The following is a 22,027-nucleotide window of genomic DNA, read 5'->3' as shown; positions in this document are numbered from 1 at the left end:
ATCTCATCTGCCTGGCTCTCAGTCACAGCTTTGTCCCAAGTTTATGAACTAGGGATTACCATATATCTTTCCATGGATAAGTGGCTATAATAAAACAACACAGTTATTAGTCTTCAATGAAGCCTGACACTTCGCATACTGGGTGCCAAAGGCTTAGCGTAATTGCTCGCACTGTATAATGTTTTGTTGATCACTTACAAAATGCCCATCATTCTGACAGGCAGGGTTTTTTCCCCCCAGAGCCCTGAATTGCAGACAGAGGGCTGCAAAATCTCCTGGCCAAGGAGGTGACTGTTCAGCGCATATCTGTGCACTGACTGATACATAGCATTCTCACCCTTTGAAGTCCCACTCAAAAGAAGACAGAAACAAGTGGGTAGATGATAAAAACTAGAGGAAAATTGGTAATTGTGGTCTATGGGCATATGGAGAGCCATAGTTTGGCAACCCCTGCAAAAGAGCAAAGTTTGAGTCCAGCAGCCCCTTTAAGTTTAATGCTGGATATAAGTTTTGCTGTACATACACACATCTTCAGATACATTAAAACAGACTTCCTCAAAACTTAGATATAGGTAGGAGGGGTTAGGTGGTACAGGCCTTCCTGGCAACTAACCCCCCCCCCCCCCACACACACACACCTATATGTAATTGCTGAAGAAGTCTGTTTCAATGTATTTGAAAAAGGAATGCTAAGTCAAACAGAATTAAATTTTGTTGATCTTAAAGGTGCTATTGGATTAAAACATAGTTCTCACATTTGTTTATTAACTCTTTTATTTGTATGCTAATTTGCTGCTATTCAAAGTTCTTACCAATTGTTTTAATCCAATCCCAACTATACTTATTGCTCAATTATTTATACATCTTGACTCTAACTAGACCATCCTAACAACTAGGCCTCCCCCACCCTCTATCTGACCTATATGTAGGGCTTGGGGGAGTCTGTTTCAATGTATCTGAAGCAGCATGCATGCACGCGAAAGCTTATTTGTTGGTGCTACAAGTGCCACTGGACTCAAACTTTGTTCCACTCAAAAGAAGCTAGCCCACACAGCTTCTAGTTCTAAAATATTTTAATCCCCTAAGTGAAGCTTTTTAACCTAGGGGTGTAAATGGCAGCCAAAAGACATGACTTGAGAAATGCTGCTAGCCACAACTCTCCATTTGGGAGCGGCTAGCCATCTCCCAAAATCTTATCCATGGAAGCCTGCTTACCTTGCACCATAAAAGTGAATGGGAGCCATTGACAACTGATACCACAATAATATCTGCATACGTATGTACGATGTTGGAAAGTAGCCATGGTGGGTGAGGGAAACAGTCCTGGGTTCAGGCCAAGCTGCAGGAGGAAATGCAACTCCTCTCCCCATTTTTTTGCTTGATACAACAGACACCACCATCTCTGCACAGGTTATCTGCCCTGGGTTCAATGCTGTTGATAAGGAGTTGCTTTATTCCTGCTTCCCCTTAGCATCATGGTGTATCCATGCATCTCCTGGAACATCCCAGATATTCTCCACTTTTACTGAGACCCACTTTGCTCTGAACTTCTGGGAAATATTGCAACAAAGCCTGGACAGCTGCTGTGAAAGTGGGTTTCCTAGAAACATGGCAGACATTTCCCCTGATTCTTGTCCTCACAGCAGCCAGTTCCTCCCCTCCCCTGACCCCAGGGAGGAGCTTTTAAATGTTTTATTTAAATTAGCACTGGAATATCATTACCTCATTATATTGTTGTAACAACATGTATAACAGGTTCTCTGAATTCTCAGCATTCATTTTTTTTAAACATCTCCAGTCCTTTTCATTGATCTCATTGGGGAGCTCCTTCCACCAGGTTGGGGCCACCGTCAAAAAGACCCTGGCTCTTGTTGAGGCCAGGCAGACTCCTTTGGGGTCAGGGATCACCAATCTGTTTGAGCTGATGAAGCATGTCACTCTTCAGGTGATGTGGACAAGTTAAGGGAGCTCCTTTTAGGTGGCTGCTGTTCTAACTCCAGCAATGGCTGTGAGAAGCAACCAGATGCCTCCAGCAACTGAAATTGCCACATCAGACAGCACCCGTGTAACATATGTGAATCACTCTTAAAGGTGAAGGTATCCCCTGTGCAAGCACCAGGTCATGTCTGACCCTTGGGGGGTCGCCCTCTAGCGTTTTCATGGCAGACAGTACGGGGTGGTTTGCCAGTACCTTCCCCAGTCGTTACCGTTTACCCCCCAGCAAGCAAGCTGGGTACTCATTTTACCGACCTTGGAAGGATGGAAGGGTGAGTCAACCTTGAGCCGGCTGCTGGGATCGAACTCCCAGCCTCATGGGCAGAGCTTTCAGTCTGCATGTCTGCTGCCTTACCAGTCTGCGCCACAAGAGGCTCTTGAATCACTCTTAACACTTCACAAATGTTTTTCATTGGGTATAGCTACAATTAACAGAGTTCTCTCAACCTTATTGAGGCTACTTGGTTCATGCATATACACACATCTTGTGCTCTGGGAAATCTTGAAACAAACCCGAGAGGGGAATTTTTAAGTAAAGTTCCTTGAACTAAACAGGAAATTCTTTCCTCTTTGACTTTCAAAAAGATAACCTTAAGCAGTCAATACACTTTTGAATTTTCCTATTTATTCATTCCATGATAGAACAGAAGCCTGATAGTGCCTTAAAGATGAACAAACTGTATCCCTCTTAAACTTTTGCAAGCATCATTATACTTTAAATATAAATATATCTGCAAACGGATGCACAGTTCATGCATCTCTCTCAAAAGCCGCTGCTGCAATAATTCTGCTGTTTGAGTCATTCATTCATCCATTCAATCCTATTTATTTATTTGCATCCTTTACAAGAATCCTTCCCAACACCCCTCCCACCTTCTGGGATACAAAGATTCAGAGATCTCCATCCTGCCTGGTATCTGACAAAGGGAACTCTGACTCTTGATAGCCGCTATCCCCTCCCTCAAAATCGTGTTAGTCTCCAAGTTGCTACTGAATTCAGATCTAACTGTTCTACTGCAGACTAGCCCAGCAGCTCTCTGAAATGACCTTCTGAAGTAGGTTGAGCTCAGCCGGCATTAAAGAGTGAAACTCTGCTAAGAACAGAACTTTTCACCTCCTCCTCAAGCCCTCACTGCTGGAAAGCACAGAGCTTCCATGAATGACATCAGTTCCCCAGCTAGACGCAGATTCTGTCCCCATGTTTCAGACCCAGGTTAAGTGCCTCTGCTGGCAGAAAAATTGGGGCTGACAGTCTCCAGGCAGGGAGAGCAGACAAGCATAAAGGCAGGCTGTTGCTCCCATGGAGGGGGTGGGTGGGGCTGAGCAGTGACTGATTGTTTTTGGAAGGGGGGGGGGAAGTGGCCTGATTTGCTGGGATTTAAGCACATACAGTGGATGCTCCAGCCATAAATTCCTGCCATCAGCAGTCCTGCAGTGCGTGGACTGCTAAGCAAGAAAGGACTTTGCTGAGCCACCAGGAGTGGAGTCAACCCTTTTCCAGCTTACAAGGTAAAGATCACTTTACAAAAACAGAGGTGCTTTTAAAGGGGTTTAAAAAACCAAGCGGAGTGTCTCTCTTCTACCGCAGCCCCACCGCTTCCACTCAAATGTGACTTGGAAGCAGGTCCCACGCTGATCAATGAGGCCTCAAAATTATGCAGAAAGCCAAAATTATCATATTCCTGAAAACAATGCGAGGAAAATAAATGTCAGCCAGAAAACTCTGGGAGAGCTAAGGGTAATATCCTGCAAATGCATCTCAGTTTCTGAAATATTCCACCTATTTTTTGCCAAGTGCGATTAGGAGCTGCGTGCAGAGACATCTACGGGTATTCAACTAAGCATGGAGGCAGATAGATGCCCCAGGCAGATTTCTGCACGGGGCATCCCATAAAACTCTCAGAGCTCCGTCATTAAGGCTCATTCTCTCTCGCATTGATCTGTGGGACCCTCGCCCCGTCACATGAAACATAGGCTGCTTACGGCGCAATCGCGCTCGCTTCCCAGCCGCCTCCTAAAAACTGTCCGCGAAAGAAAAGCGATTCAAACACGGGGGACGAGGCGGCGGACGCGGCGCTGAGTGCGGAGACAGCGTGTGACAAATCAACGCGGGCCCTGCCCCACGGAGCCGCCGCGCACAGGTCTGATCCCCTCGTTCTAACACCGGGGAAGGGACGGTCGGTGCGTTTCTTCACGAGCCAACCTCCCGGGCCGCGGGGAAGGGGGGTTTCCAGACGGCCGTCTCTCGTCAACGAAGCCTGTTGCCCGGCTAAGCCAGTCGCTATGGGGGCGAATGTGGTTTTTCAGATCCAACTCCGTAGGGATCAGTGCTTTGCTTTCTCAAGGCTCTGCCGAATGGCTTGATGCGTGATCAGGGTTTGCCGTGCCGGCCGCGATTCCCAAACCCGCCGCCCGCGGCTGCTCTTTCGGCTCCCCTTCCACCTTCCTTGGAGCACGGAGAATTGTCCCCGGCTGGCGCGTCGCCAGGGCAAGCCGCCAAGGCGGCCGTAAACGAGCCGCGGAGCTGGGCAGGGTTTTCCCCCTCGCCTTGGCCGGAGTCGCCTTCCCTCCGCCCTCCCTGGGCGCTGCCAGACGGCGCGCAACGCGGACTCCGCAGACGGCCCGGCTCGCTGGCTCCGGGCGGGTGGGCGCACGTGCTTCGGCCGGAGAGGTGGCTGATCTGGCCTCTTTCGCTTCTCTCTCTCTCCCTTTGCAGCGAAGGCGGCTTCTTCGGGCGGGCGGGCGGCCACTATGGACGGCCGCCGTCTCGGCCAGCTCTGGAGCCTGGCGCTGCTGCTGAGCTGCAGCGGAGCCGTGGAGCGCAGCGCCGCCCCGCCGCGCCTGGAAGGGGCGCTCCGCCCGAGCCCCGCACCCTGGCTGGGCACCAGCGCGGCCCCGGCGGCCACTGGAGGCCTGGAGCGACGGGGCGCCAACGCGTCGCGCCCGGGGGCGCCTTCTCGCCCGCACCCGATGTGCCCCCGGCGGCCGGAGATCAAGGAGTCGTTCAAGTACGTCAACACGCTGGTGGCCTGCGTGGTCTTCGTGCTGGGCCTCATCGGCAACTCTACGCTGCTGGGGATCATCTACAAGAACAAGTGCATGAGGAACGGGCCCAACATCCTCATCGCCAGCCTGGCCCTGGGGGACCTGCTCCACATCCTCATCGACATCCCCATCAGCTTGTACAGGGTAAGTGACTGGCGGTGAGCCCGTCCCCCCCACCCCCGGAGTCCCTTGATGGTAGGGATAGGTTGGAGACTTAAGAGGGATATGCCTCTGAACATGCGCAGACGGATTTGCAGGCCAATTTCTCAAAGAGGGAGCAGCCTTTGTGGTTTGGTGTTCCCCATTCAAATGTTGACACCCAGCATATTTCATGGTTGTGGACAGATTTGAACCCTGACTTCCCAGATTTAGGTCAACCACACTGGTTGTTGTTCTCGTAAAAAAATATATTTACTTCATTTATTCATTTCTTCTTAACTTCATTTATTCATTTCTGCTCAGTTGGTACTTGATGTTTCATCCAAAATTCTCCCCTGCTCTATTTCATTCTCACAATAACCCTGTGAGGTGGGTTTGGCTAAAAGTGTGTGACCACCTCATGGGCACCTTGCTAGTTTCCATGGCAGAGCACAAATTTGAACCTGGGTCTCCTGAATCCTAGTTTGACTGCATAACCACTGCATAACTGTGATTGAGAGGGGCAGTGCTTCTCAGTCAAGGAACTGTGTTTCCACACAGACTTGAGCCCTTTTGCGAAAGAAAGAAAGAAAGAAAGAAAGAAAGAAAGAAAGAAAGAAAGAAAGAAAGAAAGAAAGAAAGAAAGAAAGAAAGAAAGAAAGAAAGAAAGAAAGAAAGAAAGAAAGAAAGAAAGAAAGAAAGAAAGAAAGAAAGAAAGAAAGAAAGAAAAGTAAGCCCTTCAAAGACACCTAGTAGTCACAGAGAACCATCGACAGGGTGACTTGAAATGAAAATGAATAGGGAAAAGCTAATGATTAAGCCTGCCTGGGGATATATATATCCTCTGCCCTGCAAATCCTTTTGTCTCGTTCCAGAGACATGGGAGGGGGTGACTGCTGTGAGATACCCTCCGCCTCAGCTATGTCCAGGGATTCCGTAGAGGAGAGAGTTCTCTTTGGAGTATCCAGTGTTGTGGAAGTTTAGTTGCAACTCATGAAACTTGGGTCCTATTTAACCCTGAGAGTCTGTGCATATTGCAGTGCTGAGGCTCCACTCCCTCCCAGGAGACGTGATTGGGGCATGCGTTGCCTTGACCTGTCATGTTCCTTAATCGGATCTGAAATAGCTCGTGAGCAGTTCCTTGGATAACATTTGGAATGGACCGCTTTGGCTGCCTTTGTTCCTTGTACTAAACCCCTCTCTCGGCAGAATAAGGCTTCAGACATTTCCCACGGATGTCCTTCCGGCTCCCTAGATGGTCCCATGCAGTCTGGAAGACTTCAATTAGTGCATGCTCAGAAGGTATAAAGGGGAACTGCTAGATGATCCCATAATGGCCTCAGAGGCATGCTTGGCAGGTACATCCTGGCTCCCCTTTTGCCATTCCACAGAGATCAGTAATATACACACATTCCAAAAACTGGCAACCAGCTAATGAACTTCTCTGTACTTCAATGTCTCCTCCCGCAAGATCAATTCCAACCAAATAAGTTATCACTCTTTTTTTTTTTGCAAGTGTTACATGACCAGCATTTCAAGTCTGTTTTGCTCAACTTTTAAACATTATGTCAAAGAAAATTAATGTTTATGTTGTCGCATATAGATGAGTCTGTTGGGATGCTCCAGCATTTAGTGCTTCTGGCGGAGTGAATTTCCAGTGCAAAGCAGCAGGAGTTCCCACTTCCTGAGCTTACAGTTTCCATGCAGATTGGCTTCCCTTTGCAGCAGAGCTCCTACGGAGAAATGGCAAACACAACCTTCCTCTTGGAAGTACATTGTATTCTGAACTTGAGTCAGGAAAGATGAGGGGGGAAAGGCTTAGAACTAGTTGCCTCCATCTGCTTCTCCTCGCTGTGTGTTGTTGGGGTGGGGAGGGACACCTGCCCCAAGGTGACCTGTGGTGGTAATAGGGGAAAGGATAGCAATTGAAGGATCTTGATTTGCCAAGTGTTGGTTGTATTGCTTAGGACATTCTTGTTCACGCCAGCTGTTGTGTATCTGTGCATGATCAAAGTACGTATCCAAATCTAGAAGTCAGTTACAGTAGCAGGATAGCATCTGGGAGGCCTGGGTTCAAATTCCTTCTTGGACATGGAAGCTTGCAGGTTGGATCTGGCCAGTCACACTCTCTCAGCATTGTGAGGATTTAAGACATTTTGAGTTTTTGATTGGGTCCTCTGTAGGAAACATGATTCTGGTGGGCTATCTTGACCATTGTCCTTCCTGACCCATTGCATAAGAAGTGAGCATCTCCTTTTAGAGCAACTGGGACTGACTGCTAAGCCATCTTTGTTCCTTTCAAACACGGTGCTAAATCATAGCTGGTTTCCCCCTTTCCCAGTCTCTACCACATGTTTCTCTTGGCAGACATTTTTCCATCTGTTACCTTGACGGTTGCCAATTTTATGTCCTCTTCTGTATTTATTAGGAAAAGGCTTGTCTCCATTGTTACTGGTGATATCCATTATCTGTCTGTACTTCATTCTAACCTAATTTTAATTCCTACTTTTATTTTGAATGCTTTATTTCTATATTTTAATACCTTGTCTATGAGACATGCTGCTGATTGTTATTGTTTGTTTTTATGGTTGTTACGGTATATGGCTTCAACATTAAACCTGTACTTCTACTGCAACTACTAAAGTCTCTGTCACAGAATAGGGAATGAATGCTTACAGATCACCATTTTTATCAGGTTCCCATGGTATGCACGTAGCGCATGTCATCCTGCAATGTAGTGATTGTTTTAGATATGGAACATGCAAGGAAGCTTTAAGATCCTCCTTATCACTTGACAACATGGAACAGAGAGCCCATGCTGATGACTTAACTGCCTAGGGACAAACTTGTACACCATGGTTAAAATGCCCCTTGGCAAATGGTCAATTCTGTTCACCTGGTTTTCCCATTTAATATACCTTCCAGCTGTGCATAGGACAACCTTTCATGATTGCAAGGAAGCAGAATTCCACTCGTGGTGATCAAACCAAGAGCCAGATCTCTTGCAGGGAACAAGCACGGGTGCGAAAGAGAGGATCAAGTTTTTTGTTTTCTGTGCCACATCCCCGATTCCATAAAATTCTTGAACATGCGAAGTATAGGTAGCTAAGTGGTTCATCCATGCAAGAATGATGCTATGGGGCAATGGAGCAGCCCATTATTTTCCATGGGCATTTATGGTAAGAAATGTTTCTTGTTGATATGATAAGAAATGTTTCTTACCGATGAATGTCTGCCTCCCTCTGCCCAGCCCCTGCCCAGTGGGAAATTATCATGATTATTTTCAGCTTAGACCTCTGTTCACATTCAGTTTGGGAAAGCTCAGAATAGATAGCTTCTTCATCTTGAGTTAGCCAAAATCTGAGCATCTGTATTTTGAAGTATTGCATATGATTACAATTCTCTTTTTATACTTCGGACATGATGCACCTTAATTTTTGGAATATACACACCTAAAAAAGAGTGAATAGGTGTACAATGTGCATGAGACAGCATGTATGAATTTTGTGTTTTGAACCATGTGTGTTGAATGCATGCCCAACGAGTTTGGATTGGTGGGAATAAAAAGGCATCCTTAAAGATTAGCAACTGTATTATGGCTTCGCTTCATCAGATGCATTAACAGTGTCATCCTAAGCAGACTGTTATACCCTTCAGGGTCCTTCAAAGGCAATAGGACTGCACTGTGTTTTTGCTCTGTAAATGAGTTAGATTGGCTGGCTCCCTCCTGCATTTACAGACATTGGAAAGTGTGCATTTGCAGCTAATGATTGTGTAAACCTGCGCCTGTTTTCTGCAGTAGCTTCATGACTCTTATCCTTGCCCTTAAATCTTTCAGTATTGCTTCCTCCACAATACACAAGCTGATCTATTATCAATGTCTTTTGACTCCTCGCTTTTCTGTTCCATGCCTTCTGTCCTTTGCCATTAGCAACCATCTCTCCCTTTCCCCTTCTGTTCTCCTGCTATCCAGTTCTTCTAGATCCTGTTCTCAAATCTGTTGTTATTCTGCATCTTCCTTCATGTCATTCCTCCAGTGTGATACTACTGTTCAGCATAGCCCTCTGCCCAAACTATTGCTGTGCATTTAGAATTAGGGTATATGGCATTTTCCCCTCTAAAAAAATATAGTCAGTAAATGAAGCTTCAGAAATAAGTTTTTTTCTCTTGGACAAGGTCTGTGAAAATGAGCTAAATGGCTTCATGGTGGCACTTATGGATTGTTTTAATGTGTTGGTGATTTGAAGTGATAATCATTCTGGAGTGGATATGATTTTCATATATTTATAGTAGGCCGGATCCAGCTCAAGGATGAGACAAGGACTGTGGATCTTACCCACTGCCCCCTCTCTGCATCAGTGACTTCTGAGAGTGCCAGCTTGATGTAGTGGTTAGGAGTGCGGACTTCTAATCTGGCGAGCCAGGTTTGGTTCCGCGCTCTTCCACGTGCAACCAGCTGGGTGACTTTGGGTTTGCCACAGCCCTGTTAAAGCTGTTCCAACCGAGCAGTAATATCAGGGCTCCCTCAGCCTCACCTACCTCACAGGGTCTCTGTTGTGGGAAGAGGAAAGGGAAGGCGAGTAAAAGCTGCTTTGAGACTCCTTCAGGTAGAGAAAAGTAGCATATAAGAACCAACTTCTTACTGTCAAGTTGGCTCCTCGAGGAGTATTATCCACATGGGTCAAGAGGTTGCAGTAAAGAGTGGGGAGGGGGTCATATAAGCTGATAGAAGAACCAGGCAGGAGGATTTCATCCCCTTCCGTTGAAACCTCCTGACATGCACAAGTCCTGTGACCCCATGAACCAACTTTTCTGGGGTCAGATGTGGACAGTAGGAAAAGTTAGTGACCCTCAGCACCTTTCATTGGAGGGTTTAGAAGAGGGAAACTGCCTTTGATGGCATGGCCTATAGTTCAGACAATAGTTTGAACAAAATCACAGATCACTGAATTCAGTTCATCACCTATGCAACCCAGTCCTCAGCACAGCCATCAGTGTTAACAAGGCAGGGTTCTTACAGAATCATTGGATTACATGGAGTAGCCTAAGTGGCATTTTCTCTGATGGCTGTAGAAGTAAAAACTGGGTCAGTGAGATACTCCTTTGCATTTTGTTTGGAAGGCTGACCCAGTACTTCTTACACTCACTCTGGGGCTTTAGGGAACATGATTTCTCTTTGTAACTCTCTGTGCCAGCCCATACCCTGTAACACCAGATGTTCCTACTAGAAGAAGAGATCCCATGGCACCATCTGAAGACAAACGATGCAGCAGCCTTCTAGAACGTACTGATCAGTGCTTAGATCAGGGGTAGTCAAACTGTGGCCCTCCAGATGTCCATGTTCGCTGGCAGCGGCTCATGGGAATTGTAGTCCATGGACATCTGGAGGGCTGCAGTTTGACTACCCCTAGCTTAGATGAAAGATGGCCTCAGAGCTCCATGGACACCCTCTTGAGTCACATGACAGAAGAGAGCAGGGTTATAAGTGTAATCAGTGCACAAAGCCCTTTGCTCAAAAGTTATGGTTAGAAATGTGTATCCGGCTTCCTGTAGGCATGTTTGGAAAACCATGTATGACACACCCATCCACTTCCCTCTGTTTTTCTCTCCCCTTCGCTGACTGAACCACTCTAGTAACGCGTTTCCTTCTTTGCTGAAGAAACTATGGCTGTCCCATCCTGTCACAGTATGATATTTTGCTGCTGGCTCAGCCCAGGGACTTCTGGCATTCAAGGCCTTTTGCAATTTATAAAGGTAAAGGTAAAGGTATCCCCTGTGCAAGCACCGAGTCATGTCTGACCCTTGGGGTGACGCCCTCCAGCGTTTTCTTGGCAGACTCAATACGGGGTGGTTTGCCAGTGCCTTCCCCAGTCATTACCGTTTACCCCCCAGCAAGCTGGGTACTCATTTATATATAATAGTAATAAAATATTTTATTCAATATAGAGGGGGGAAAGTCAGGTGAAACCAGTGGTAAAAATTCTGAGGTAACAATATGGAACTATGATGTAAATCAGTATATGCACAAACTTTAGTTCATGTGTTTTAGGCTAATGATTGTTTCATAGGCTTTTCACAATTACTTAGGATCTTTACGATGAGAGGCTTTCATTTCACTATTTCCCAAACACTCCAATATAACCTTCTTTGAGCATTCACTCACTCTTTTGGTTTCCAGAAGGCTGGGACTCTATACCCAAACTCCTTTTCTAAACACACCAGTACACTTCTTGAGTTTTAACTGACTCTTAAGATTTCACAAGGCAGTCTCTAACCACACCAGACCAGAGATCCCTCCAATCTTCAGAACTATCTCCCTGTTTTGACATGTTAGGAAATTTCTTCTCTCATTAGACGAGCTATCCCTTTTCATTGGCCTGAATACAAATTTTCACCTAACTACCCACTCTGGCCAATTTTTCCTCAGTTCTCTAGTCTGTGTTAAACTATTCTCAGTCATGGCTGAATTCAGACTCTGTCAGTACTCAATTCTTCTCAGCTAGGGTTTAATCAGACAGAATTTCTCCACCTTCAGCTCTCAAACCCTTCTCTGGTCAGCTGATGCCAATGCTAACCAATCAGATTCACTGGAGCAGCCAGTCACTCAAGGATTTCTGTTTCAATGAAGAATTAACCCTTCACAGTTTTTGTTTTATACACTGGGACTTTTAATGTTCAGCCATTGGGGGGGAGGGTAGTTGAAATGTTATTGTACTTTGTTTTAAATTTGGATTTCTAAGCCACTTTGAGACACAAAGGAAAGGCAGAGTATAAATACTCTGTTTTTATATTGTGTTTGTGTTGAGAGCCAGCATGGGGTAGTGGTTAAAGTTTCAGACTAGGACCTAGGAGATCCAGGTTTGAATCCCAATTTTGCCACAGAAGCTTGTTGGGTGACCCAGTCACACATTCTTAACCTAGCCTACCTCACAGGGTTGTTACGCAGATAAAATGGAGGAAAGCAGAATCATGTATGTGGCTTTGGGTCCCCAGTGGGGTGAAAGGTGGAATATAAATAAAGTGAATGAGTAATTACTATAAATATTTTAATAAATAAACAGGCAATACACATTTAACATAGAATTAGCCTCTTGTGGTGCAGAGTGGTAAGGCAGCAGACATGCAGTCTGAAGCTCTGCCCATGAAGCTGGGAGTTCAATCCCAGCAGCCGGCTCAAGGTTGACTCAGCCTTCCATCAGTCCAAGATTGGTAAAATGAGTACCCAGCTTGCTGGGGGGTAAACGGTAATGACTGGGGAAGGCACTGGCAAACCACCCCGTATTGTCTGCCATGAAAATGCTAGAGGGCGTCACCCCAAGGGTCAGACATGACCCGGTGCTTGCACAGGGGATACCTAGCCATGTTTAGTAAACTTGTTGGAACAGGATTGACATGTGAGTAAATATTACTGCATCATGGCCCTTGCCTCTCGCACAGAACCTCAGTACAGCCTATAGATTTTCAGTCCTGGCCCCAACCTGGTGGGATGAGCTCCCAGAAGAGCTAAGGGCCCTGCCGGATCTACCAGCTTTCCACAGGGCCTGCAAGATGGAGCTCTTCTGCCAGGCATATGGTTGAGGCCAGGGCAGCTCTCCCACTAATCCATCAGAGGATCCCCTCCAATATTGAGATCTCTAACATCGAGATCATTGTTATATCTATTGCATTGGTGCCACCCTCTTCTGAATATTATTCTCCCCACCAGGCTGAACTTGGGGGGAAGTCAGGTAACTACGATCAGAATTGTGACCACCGCCGCTTATATGTTATATGTGAATTGTTGTTGATGTTAATTGGGGTTTTTATGGGGATTTTATTGTGTTTTAACTGTTTATGTTGTAAACTGCCCCGAGACCTATTTGGAGAAGGGCGGTCTAAAAATTAAATAATAATAATAATAAGATTTGACTCCGCATTCTCCACTGCCAGCTGTCCAGATGCACTCTTCAACTGGGACGGTTCTTCCTGCATAATGTCAGCAAAAGCCATCTTCCGCTTATCAGCCTCCCAGTTAAATTCCACATCCAGGCCATTGTCCTCTGACTGCGGGCTCCTTCATTTCCCTTATTAGGTCAGCTGTCCATGAATGTCCCCCTTATCTCTTCACTGCATTTTTATTATTATTATTATTATTATTAGATTTATTTCCCGCCTCTCCCGATAGGCTCGAGGCGGGTCACAACAACTAATCCCATTAAAATTCCCATTAAAACATCACTCTACTAACATGGCAGCTAAAAATCCCATCCCTCCCCCAATTATTAAGAGGTGAAGAGGAAAGGATAGGGGAGTAGCGTACACTCCAACTCCTAGGGGGGGAGCGATGTCCCTGATTTGCTGACCCCAGCCTCAACCATAGACCTGGTGGAAGAGCTCCGTTTTACAAGCCCTGCGGAAAGCTGACAAATCCCGCAGGGCCCGCAGATCACCCGGGAGCTCATTCCACCAGGTAGGGGCCAGGACTGAAAAAGCCCTGGCCCTGGTCGAGGCTAGGCGCGCTTCCTTCGGGCCGGGGACGACCAACAGGTTCTCACCCGCAGAGCGTAAGGCCCTGCGGGGGGCATAGAGCGGTAGGCGGTCCCTCAGGTATGTGGGTCCCAACCCGCGTATGGCCTTGAAGGTTAAAACCAAAACCTTGAACCGGATCCGGGCAGCAATTGGCAGCCAATGCAGCTGCCTCAGCACCGGCTGGATGTGGGCCCTCCAAGATGTTCCAGTGAGGACCCTGGCAGCTGCATTTTGTACCAACTGTAGTTTCCGGATCAGGGACAAGGGTAGGCCTGCGTAGAGCGAGTTACAGAAATCTATTCTGGAGGTGACTGTCGCATGGATCACTGTGGCCAAGTGGTCAGGGGACAGGTAGGGCGCTAGTAGCCAGGCCTGGCGAAGGTAGAAAAATGCCTGGCCCGCTACTCTCTTGACCTGAGCCTCCATAGTCAGGGAGGCATCAATGGACACACCCAAATTCCTAGCTTGGGGCACGATGGTAAGTTGCACCCCTGCTAGGGTGGGTAAACGCGCTATCTGTTCCCGCCCCCTTCCCCCCAGCCACAGGACCTCCGTCTTGGAGGGGTTGAGTTTTGTAGGCACTCAAGCAAGATCTTTTCTCCTCCTCTGTCAGCCTTATTTTATTTTATATATTTATAGTTAAATGTATATACTGCCCCTCCTGGCGTAACTTGCTTGTAGCAGTTTACATCATTAAAATCAATAATACCCTATATACTCATGTATAAGCCTAGTTTTCCAGCACCTTTTTTCACACTAAAAAAGCTCCCCTTGGCTTATACGTGGGTATATATGGTAATTTAAATAAAAGCCTGCTCTAGCCAGCCAATCCTTGACTGAGGGACCTTTTTTCCCCTTTTGCCTTCACTTCTTTCTCTTCTTAATCACTTCTTCCAAACTATTATTTTGGTCTCTGTGGGTGAAAAGCAGGGTACAAAACCAGCAGCTATTCATCCTCTTGACTTTTCTGTATTTGTTGGGGGGGGGGCTGGATGGGAGAGCCTGTGATGATGGAGCATTTCCCACCCTCAGATTATATGCGAGTCAATACATTTGGCCAGATTTTGTGGTAAAATTAGGTGCTTCAGCTTATATGAAGGTCGGCTTATATGCAAGTATATATGGTTCATTAAATATTTAGCAATTTAAAATTAAATTAAAATTACATCAATCTATATCAGTTAAAAACCTTATTTTTTGCATCCCGCCATCTCCAGGGGTGAGTTAATTCTGGGGCGGGCCCATTTGATGGTAACACTAGTTGTTTACTGGCCTCAACCAAAAGCCTGGCAGAAGAGCTCCATTTTGCAAGCCCTTTGGAACTGAAAAAGTTCCTAAAGGGCCTGCAGCTCTTCCAGGAGCTCATTCCACCAGGTAGGAGCCAGGACCAAAATGTCCCTGGCCTGGTTGAGGCCAGATGTACTTCTCTGGGGCTGGGGATAACCAGCTGGTTCGAACTGGCTGAGCGAACCGCTCTTTGGGTGGTATAGTCAGTTTGGTGGTCCCTCAGGTACCTTCAACTCCGAATGTTCATTTTATACTGGTCAATGCATTTGTGGAGGTTTTCCTCCTTAAGGAATGCTTAGAAGGTAAAGTATTCTGACAGTACTGAGCTACACTTAGTTTTGAACTTTATGGGCACAGAAGCCTGTAACTATGCTTAGGATTGCACAATCCTAAAAACACTTTCTTGAAAATAAGCCTCACTGTATACTTCATTCATTTATGTATTTAATTGCTATGCAGCCTCTCCTAGACTGGCTCACCCGCAGCAGTTTACATTTTATCCATTCGTAAGAACGTCCATCCATCAGAACAATAACAATCAACATCAACATTAAAAAACCCTCCCACCCAAGTACAGCAACCATTCCATCCTATTAATGATAACAGATGCTCAGTCACCGAAACAGCCTAGTTTGTCCGTTGACCACATGTAACGATGAGCATTTTCATCTCCCAGTCAGTGGCTAACAAATGTGAAGAGTTTTTCCTTCTAACTTTTGGTCATTTGCCTTTCAACAGCTCCATTCTGGAGGAAACTGGCCTTTTGGAGTAGAAATATGTAAACTGGTCCCCTTCATTCAAAAGACATCAGTGGGCATCACGGTGCTAAGTTTATGTGCTCTCAGTATTGACAGGTGAGAAACCATACCTTATTTTTAACCAAATATGCACATTTGGTATAAGCAAAGCTTAAAATATTGAGTTGGATGCAGACTACAGTTTCCTGTGGCAGAATGGAAATTTCCTTCCCCCCCTCCCCCCAATGAAGCTCATTAATTAATTATTTTGATGGTGTTTTATAGTGAGTATATAAAGGCTTGGATCTCATGAAAAGGTTCTTTCCACACTAGATTGTATCACACACCATGCTGCTTCTTGCTGTACGCACTTCCGTATGTGCAAGGGCTCACTGAAAACCACTGATCTTGTGCGAACAGAAGTATTAGCATAAGAGGAAGCATGCTCCATGGCAGAGACAAGGACAAACGGAACTTATTCATGGGATCCAAGCCAATTTTAGCCTTCGAGATCCAGCAATGGGGACGTAGACAGAGACTTAACACATGCTTTTACCATAAGCCTCAGGTATTTTCACATTATTGGCACAAAGGGAAAAGGATCGATATTACAGTGGCTTTTTTCCAGGAAGAACAGGTCCCTTTGTTAGTTTCTGGTTTTATTCAGAGGGAAGTAGGAGATTATGCTTACCATTTTTTGGAACATGCCATCTCTCATGGTACAGAAATTTCTGCAACATTTTGCTCTGAATTAATACAGCTACATAAGACTGATGAACTCATTCATGTAAACAGAGTTTATAGTCACATTAATTGGGAAAGGCAGAGTTTAGCCCTAATTCACTCTCTAATTTGAGCTAATCACTGTTCATTTGTTAAATCTAGATATCGGGCAGTAGCTTCCTGGAGCCGTATCAAAGGAATTGGAGTACCCATGTGGACAGCTGTTGAAATCATATTGATCTGGACCATTTCTCTTGTCCTAGCCGTTCCTGAAGCAATAGGCTTTGATATGATTGCTATAGAATACAGAGGAGAGCGCATTCGATCTTGTCTACTAAATCCCTACCAAAAAACGCCTTTCATGCAGGTACCACTTTATTTTGTTATTTATTTTATTTATTCACATTTATATACCGCCCTTCCCAAATGGTCAGGGTGGTTTACATAGAACTGAGAACTATACAAGAAACTATACATATCAATAACTATAACATTAATATTACTAACTGATAATAACAGGGTAACAGTACAACATTAAATAGTAATAATACAAATAGGTCCAGGAGCAGAATACCTTGATGGTTTTCGGAGGGGGGTAGAAAGAGGGGGCAGGGGCCCTGCAGATGTTGTTGGTTGTGCCTGGTCTTGACCAAATGCCTGGCGGAAGAGCTCCCTTTTGCAGGCCCTGTGGAACTGTTTTGGCTCCGTCAGAGCCCTGATGTCTTCTGGGAGCTCGTTCCACCAGGTGGGGGCCAGGACAAAGAAGGCTCTGGCCCTGATTGAGGCCAGGCGGGCTTCTTTAGGGCCAGGGATCATTAGCCAGTTGGTGGCAGTGGAGTGTAGAGCTCTTTGGGGGGCATAGGCAGGGAGGCGGTCCCTCAGGTACACTGGGCCCTGACCGCATATGAAGGCAATTACCAGAACCTTTAGCCTGATCTCGGAATTCAACTGGCAACCATTATAGTTGGGGGAGAATGGGCCGGATGTGAGCCCTCCATGGTGTTGCTGTGAGGACTCTAGCTGCTGCAATTTGGACCAGTTGTAGGTTCCGGATCAAAGCCAAAAGCAGGCCTGCATAGAGCGAGTTGCAGAAGTCCAGTCTAGAGGTTACCATCACATGGATCACTGTAGCTAGGCGTTCCGGAACCAGGTAGGGTGCTAGTAGCTTGGCTTGGCGGAGATGGTAAAATGTCAGCCGCGCTACCTTTGTGACCTGGACTTCCATTGTGAGGGAAGCATCCAGGATCATGCCCAGGTTCCTGGCAGGGTGAGCTGTAAAGAGCTGAACACCATCTAGGGTGTGCAGGCGCGCTTCCACACTTCTTGACCCGGCTTACAACACCACAAGATTTCTGGCGGGTCAAACGATAATAAATGCTTTTTTAGTTGTGGCAGAGTTGACCATTTATAAATATTGGGCATTAATTAGCTAAATACAGACAACCTCTGTGGCAGGTTTAACGTTATGGTGTCCAGCTGAGAGTTCTTGTAATACAGGCCTGTCTGTTAGCTTGCCTCATCACTTGAGTAAAAACTTTGATAAACCTTATATAGATTTTGTGGAAAGCAGACCTTGTAGCACTTCAATTACGGAGAGACCAGGGGGACAGCCCCATGATATGTTTCTCATAGTGTTTTCAAGATGGGCAGAGGTGGTTTGCAATAGCTTTCCCCTGCAAAGCAACCCGTGTTTTTGTGGTCTTCAATCCATGTACTGCTATGCTACACACAGAGAAAAGCATGGCAGGAAGGAGTACAATCTCTGGTTCTTTATTTAAAATAAGCACATGTATAGCATCAGACCACTGTTGAAATTCTGGCTCTCCAGGATCTCAGGCAAAGAAAGGTCTTTTTCAACACCTTCTCTTGAAGTGAAGACAGGCACTGAACCAGCAGACTGTCTACTTGCAAGGAATGTGCTGCACCACTGAGCCACAGCCCATTTCCTAATGCTAAAGAAGTCTTTGAGGTTCTGAACAGGCAGAACTGCTATGTTTTCTGTGTGATGAGAGTAACGTGCAGCCCTGTTTTCTCTTCCGAGTGACAAGGCCACAAAGCTTCTGTTCAACTGAGTCTTCCAGTATGTTGTTGTCCTCTCAGATGACTAACTCTTCTGGGAAGGGGAACTAGAAAAATGGAGAAGGGTCAATAGCCTTTGTCCACTTGGTTTTACAACAGCAAGATAAGGGCCCAGTAGCAATTTGAGGACCAACAAGATTTCTGGAGTTTAAGGTTTTGTGAGTCAAGGCTTCCTTTGTCTTGAATGTGCTTTTTTCCTGCGTTTTTTGCCATCAAATCACAGGTGGCTTATGGTGCCCCGGATAGGGTATTCAAGACAAGAGATGTTCAGAGGAGGTTTGCCATTGCTTAGCTCCATGTTATGACCCTGGTATTTCTTGATGGTCCCATCCAAATATTAGCCAGGGCTGACCCTGCTTAGCTTCCAAAATTTGATCAGATTAGGCTAGTCTGGGCTATTCAGGTCAGGGGCTTTAATGTATTAGTGGAGTCTAACCTTGCTGTTTTCTCGCAGAATAACTAGGCTATCCACCTGAAATTGTTTTACAGTTAAATTGAGCATGTGATAGTAGGTTGGTAGGTCACTGATGCATACACAGGTTTTTATCCCAAACTGTAGAAGTAAATTTATACCTTTTCTCCCCATTAGTTCTACAAGGAAGCTAAAGATTGGTGGCTGTTCAGCTTTTATTTCTGTTTGCCATTGGCAACCACTGGCATCTTCTATACCCTGATGACCTGTGAGATGCTAAGAAAGAAGAGTGGGATGCAGATTGCTTTGAATGACCACTTAAAACAGGTAAGAAGGTACTCAAAACTTTCCTGAACAGAGACAGGGGTAAATTAGTCCTTATCAGCAAACTGAGCACTCTGTTTTAAGCAAAATTGGCCTCCTGTTTGACTTCACTGTAGTTATTTGAGATCGATACCTGAGACAGCAATTGAACAAGTTATGAAATCTTTAATGTGCCCCATGATGAATTATCACAAGAAAGCTTCATGTGGGAAGCAAAGGAAGGGAGAAAGACACATATTTGAGATGGCCACCAGGAAGAGATAAGGTGGTGCCATAACTTCCTGGGATCTGGAAAGCACACATATCAAATGCCCCAAAGCAGTTATAAGGAGAGGAAAACAGTGATCATAGTAAAATCCTCTTGTTTGATCATTGTTATCTTTGGTTTCCCAGTTCTCATAATTATGGTTAAGGACCTGCATGCTTATGTGTGTGCATATAGCCAATGTTTGGTTACACTAACATTAGAAAGTAATGTGTATGAGGACTGCAGATTATAAAAGTCAAAGTTCCATATTTTTACTAGTTTGTTTGTTGGAACATTTGAGAGGAGATCAAAGAGCAATATCTAACAAAAAGCATGAATAGATTTTCTTTTGGGATTGGATAAAGGATAGAAAGCCTTTTCCCTCTCTCCCTCCCTCCTGCATCTCTGATCTTTTACTTAATCCTCTTGCTTTTTCCTAGTGTTAATCCAGGAGTTTGGTTGGAGGGATTTCCTGATAGGTTTGGAATAAACAGAATTAATCCAGTATATTTTAGACTGTCAAAGATTATTTTGCAACTGGAAAATGCAGCTACTTCGCTCTTTTTAATGTTGCTTATTTGTTTTCAGAGACGGGAAGTGGCCAAAACTGTGTTCTGCTTAGTGCTTGTTTTCGCATTGTGTTGGCTCCCACTTCACCTTAGTAGGATATTGAAACTCACCGTTTACAACGACAGTGACCCCAATAGATGTGAATTCTTGAGGTAAGACTGTCATAAGAGTTCTAGTAGAGCTCTTTAACTGCTCCCCAGAGACAGCTGACATTGTGATTTATCCTCCCAAGAGATGTATTTAGAATGAGAAATATGCAGCCAGTTCATTGAACCAGCAGCCTATATGATCGATCATCACCAAGAGTAAGCAGTACTGTTTGCTGATGTACCTACAGCCTGGGCCAAGAGTTCCTGGAAGTGCAATCTTTATTATCCATTGCTGAGTGGATTGCCTTCAAGTGGAAGAACCATCTTTATATCTAATTCTGTAGAATGGTCTTAGAGTGTGGATCAAAAAATCCACAGAATGGGTTCATGTACAGATAGGGGCATATCTTTCTATAAACTGGGAGGGATTTCTCAGGTTTGCAGAAAAATAAGAAATGTAAAATACAGATAGAGCAGACTGCAGTATTGCCAGGAGAGACAACAAGGAAAATCAAGAGGATGAAGGAATTGGAAAATGATTCCCCTCAGGAGTCTTTGCAGGTCTCCCGCTTGTTTACTGTAGTTGATGTATTCCAGATAGGCTGTGATTTTGGAGGTAGCCTCTATGTGCTTCTAGAAGTGATTGCATAGGGATGCCTGTCTGCATGAACCCCACCCATCGATGTACAAATCAGCTTTGCTGGGGAAGCCAATAGCTATGGCAACTAGGTTTTTCTTAATCTCTTTTTGCAACAACAGTTTCATTCTGTCTGGCCATTCTTGGCAACTCCCTGACAACTCTGCCCTGGACTCTAATGGATTAGGTTCAGGATAGGGGTACACAGTTGAAAGACTGGGAAGAGAATTTCTTGTTCTTGCTCTCTCTTTGTGTTCTTATTAACCAACAAATACTAGTTAGCTATCCTTCATTTCTCCCAGGCTTCCTGACTTCTTTGCTGGATGGCTCCTCTTTTATATCCTAATTTCTCAGTAAAGCCTCTTGCTTTCAATCACCATCTTGAGCTTTCTCCACTTCTAACTTTCTTTGAGCCTGCTGTATTCCAGAAGAACCTTCCTAATAATTGTAGAACCTGTTGTTCATTCTTTGTAGGATATTCTGGTTACACCTTGGAGTAAAATCACTAGTTTGTTCTGGGAAGGCAAGCGAAAGTGATCTCTATAATGTCCTTTCAGAAGACACTGTGATTCAAAGGTTGTGCATGTTTTAACACAATGAATTTGTAGAGTTCCTTCAAAATAATTGTAATGAGGAATATATTTATTTGCCACTGAAGTTCAACATTTTGATCCAGATGGTTGCTTGCCTAATTACTGCCTAAAGAGGCCTGGTGACAAGCTGGTCAACTTTCTCTGTTTGTTTTTTTTTTAAACATAAGACGTAACATTCCTTTTTTATTGTGTTGCAGCTTTTTGCTGGTCATGGATTACATCGGCATTAACATGGCATCTCTGAACTCTTGCATTAATCCCATCGCACTCTATTTTGTTAGCAAAAGATTTAAGAACTGTTTTAAGGTAAAGAGATTTTGTTAGCTAATTACTGTAGAAATGAAAGTAGATACTAATGGATGAAATCTTTGCACTATAGCTTTTGCTATTGGGTTTAGTAGCGATCAGAATGATGGGTTTTAATTATTTCTACCCCACAAGTACAGAAAAAATAGCATGCAACTAGGGCCCATAGTTGATTGTTGAAGGTGAAACCTTACTAGGGTTGCCAGAAACCCTGGCCTGGGTGGGGGTCCTCCAGTTTTAGGGCATACCTCCCCCCCCTTTCAAGGCCCACAAACCCCTTCCAAACTGGAAGAATGCTGCAAAATAACACAATGTGCTGCCATCACTCAGAACAATC

At 45.1% G+C, this 22,027-nt stretch overlaps 1 protein-coding gene and 1 long non-coding RNA gene across 3 annotated transcripts in view; one reads left to right on the top strand and one right to left on the bottom strand.

Moving 5' to 3' along the window:
• Positions 1–22,027, bottom strand: part of LOC143840385 (uncharacterized) — a 234,091-nt gene that overhangs the window by 168,041 nt on the left and 44,023 nt on the right. The gene's annotated exons all lie outside the window — the stretch shown is intronic.
• The window catches only part of EDNRB (endothelin receptor type B), a 29,391-nt gene continuing 10,744 nt past the window's right edge, over positions 3,381–22,027 (top strand). The window contains exons 1-7 of one of the 2 annotated variants that reach the window (XM_077343852.1): positions 3,381–3,504; positions 4,712–5,184; positions 15,712–15,827; positions 16,596–16,800; positions 19,102–19,251; positions 20,084–20,217; positions 21,582–21,690. In XM_077343852.1, coding sequence (XP_077199967.1) covers positions 4,747–5,184; positions 15,712–15,827; positions 16,596–16,800; positions 19,102–19,251; positions 20,084–20,217; positions 21,582–21,690 — 1,152 coding nt within the window. In that variant the 5' untranslated portion in view covers positions 3,381–3,504; positions 4,712–4,746. Of the gene's footprint in view, positions 3,505–4,027; positions 4,137–4,711; positions 5,185–15,711; positions 15,828–16,595; positions 16,801–19,101; positions 19,252–20,083; positions 20,218–21,581; positions 21,691–22,027 lie in introns of those variants that run through there. The other variant, XM_077343853.1, reaches the window with a different exon arrangement.

This window comes from Paroedura picta, chromosome 6 (genome assembly GCF_049243985.1).
Source record: "Paroedura picta isolate Pp20150507F chromosome 6, Ppicta_v3.0, whole genome shotgun sequence".
In the NCBI taxonomy this organism is placed as follows: Eukaryota; Metazoa; Chordata; class Lepidosauria; order Squamata; family Gekkonidae; genus Paroedura; species Paroedura picta.
This window is presented reverse-complemented; position numbering and strand designations above follow the sequence as displayed.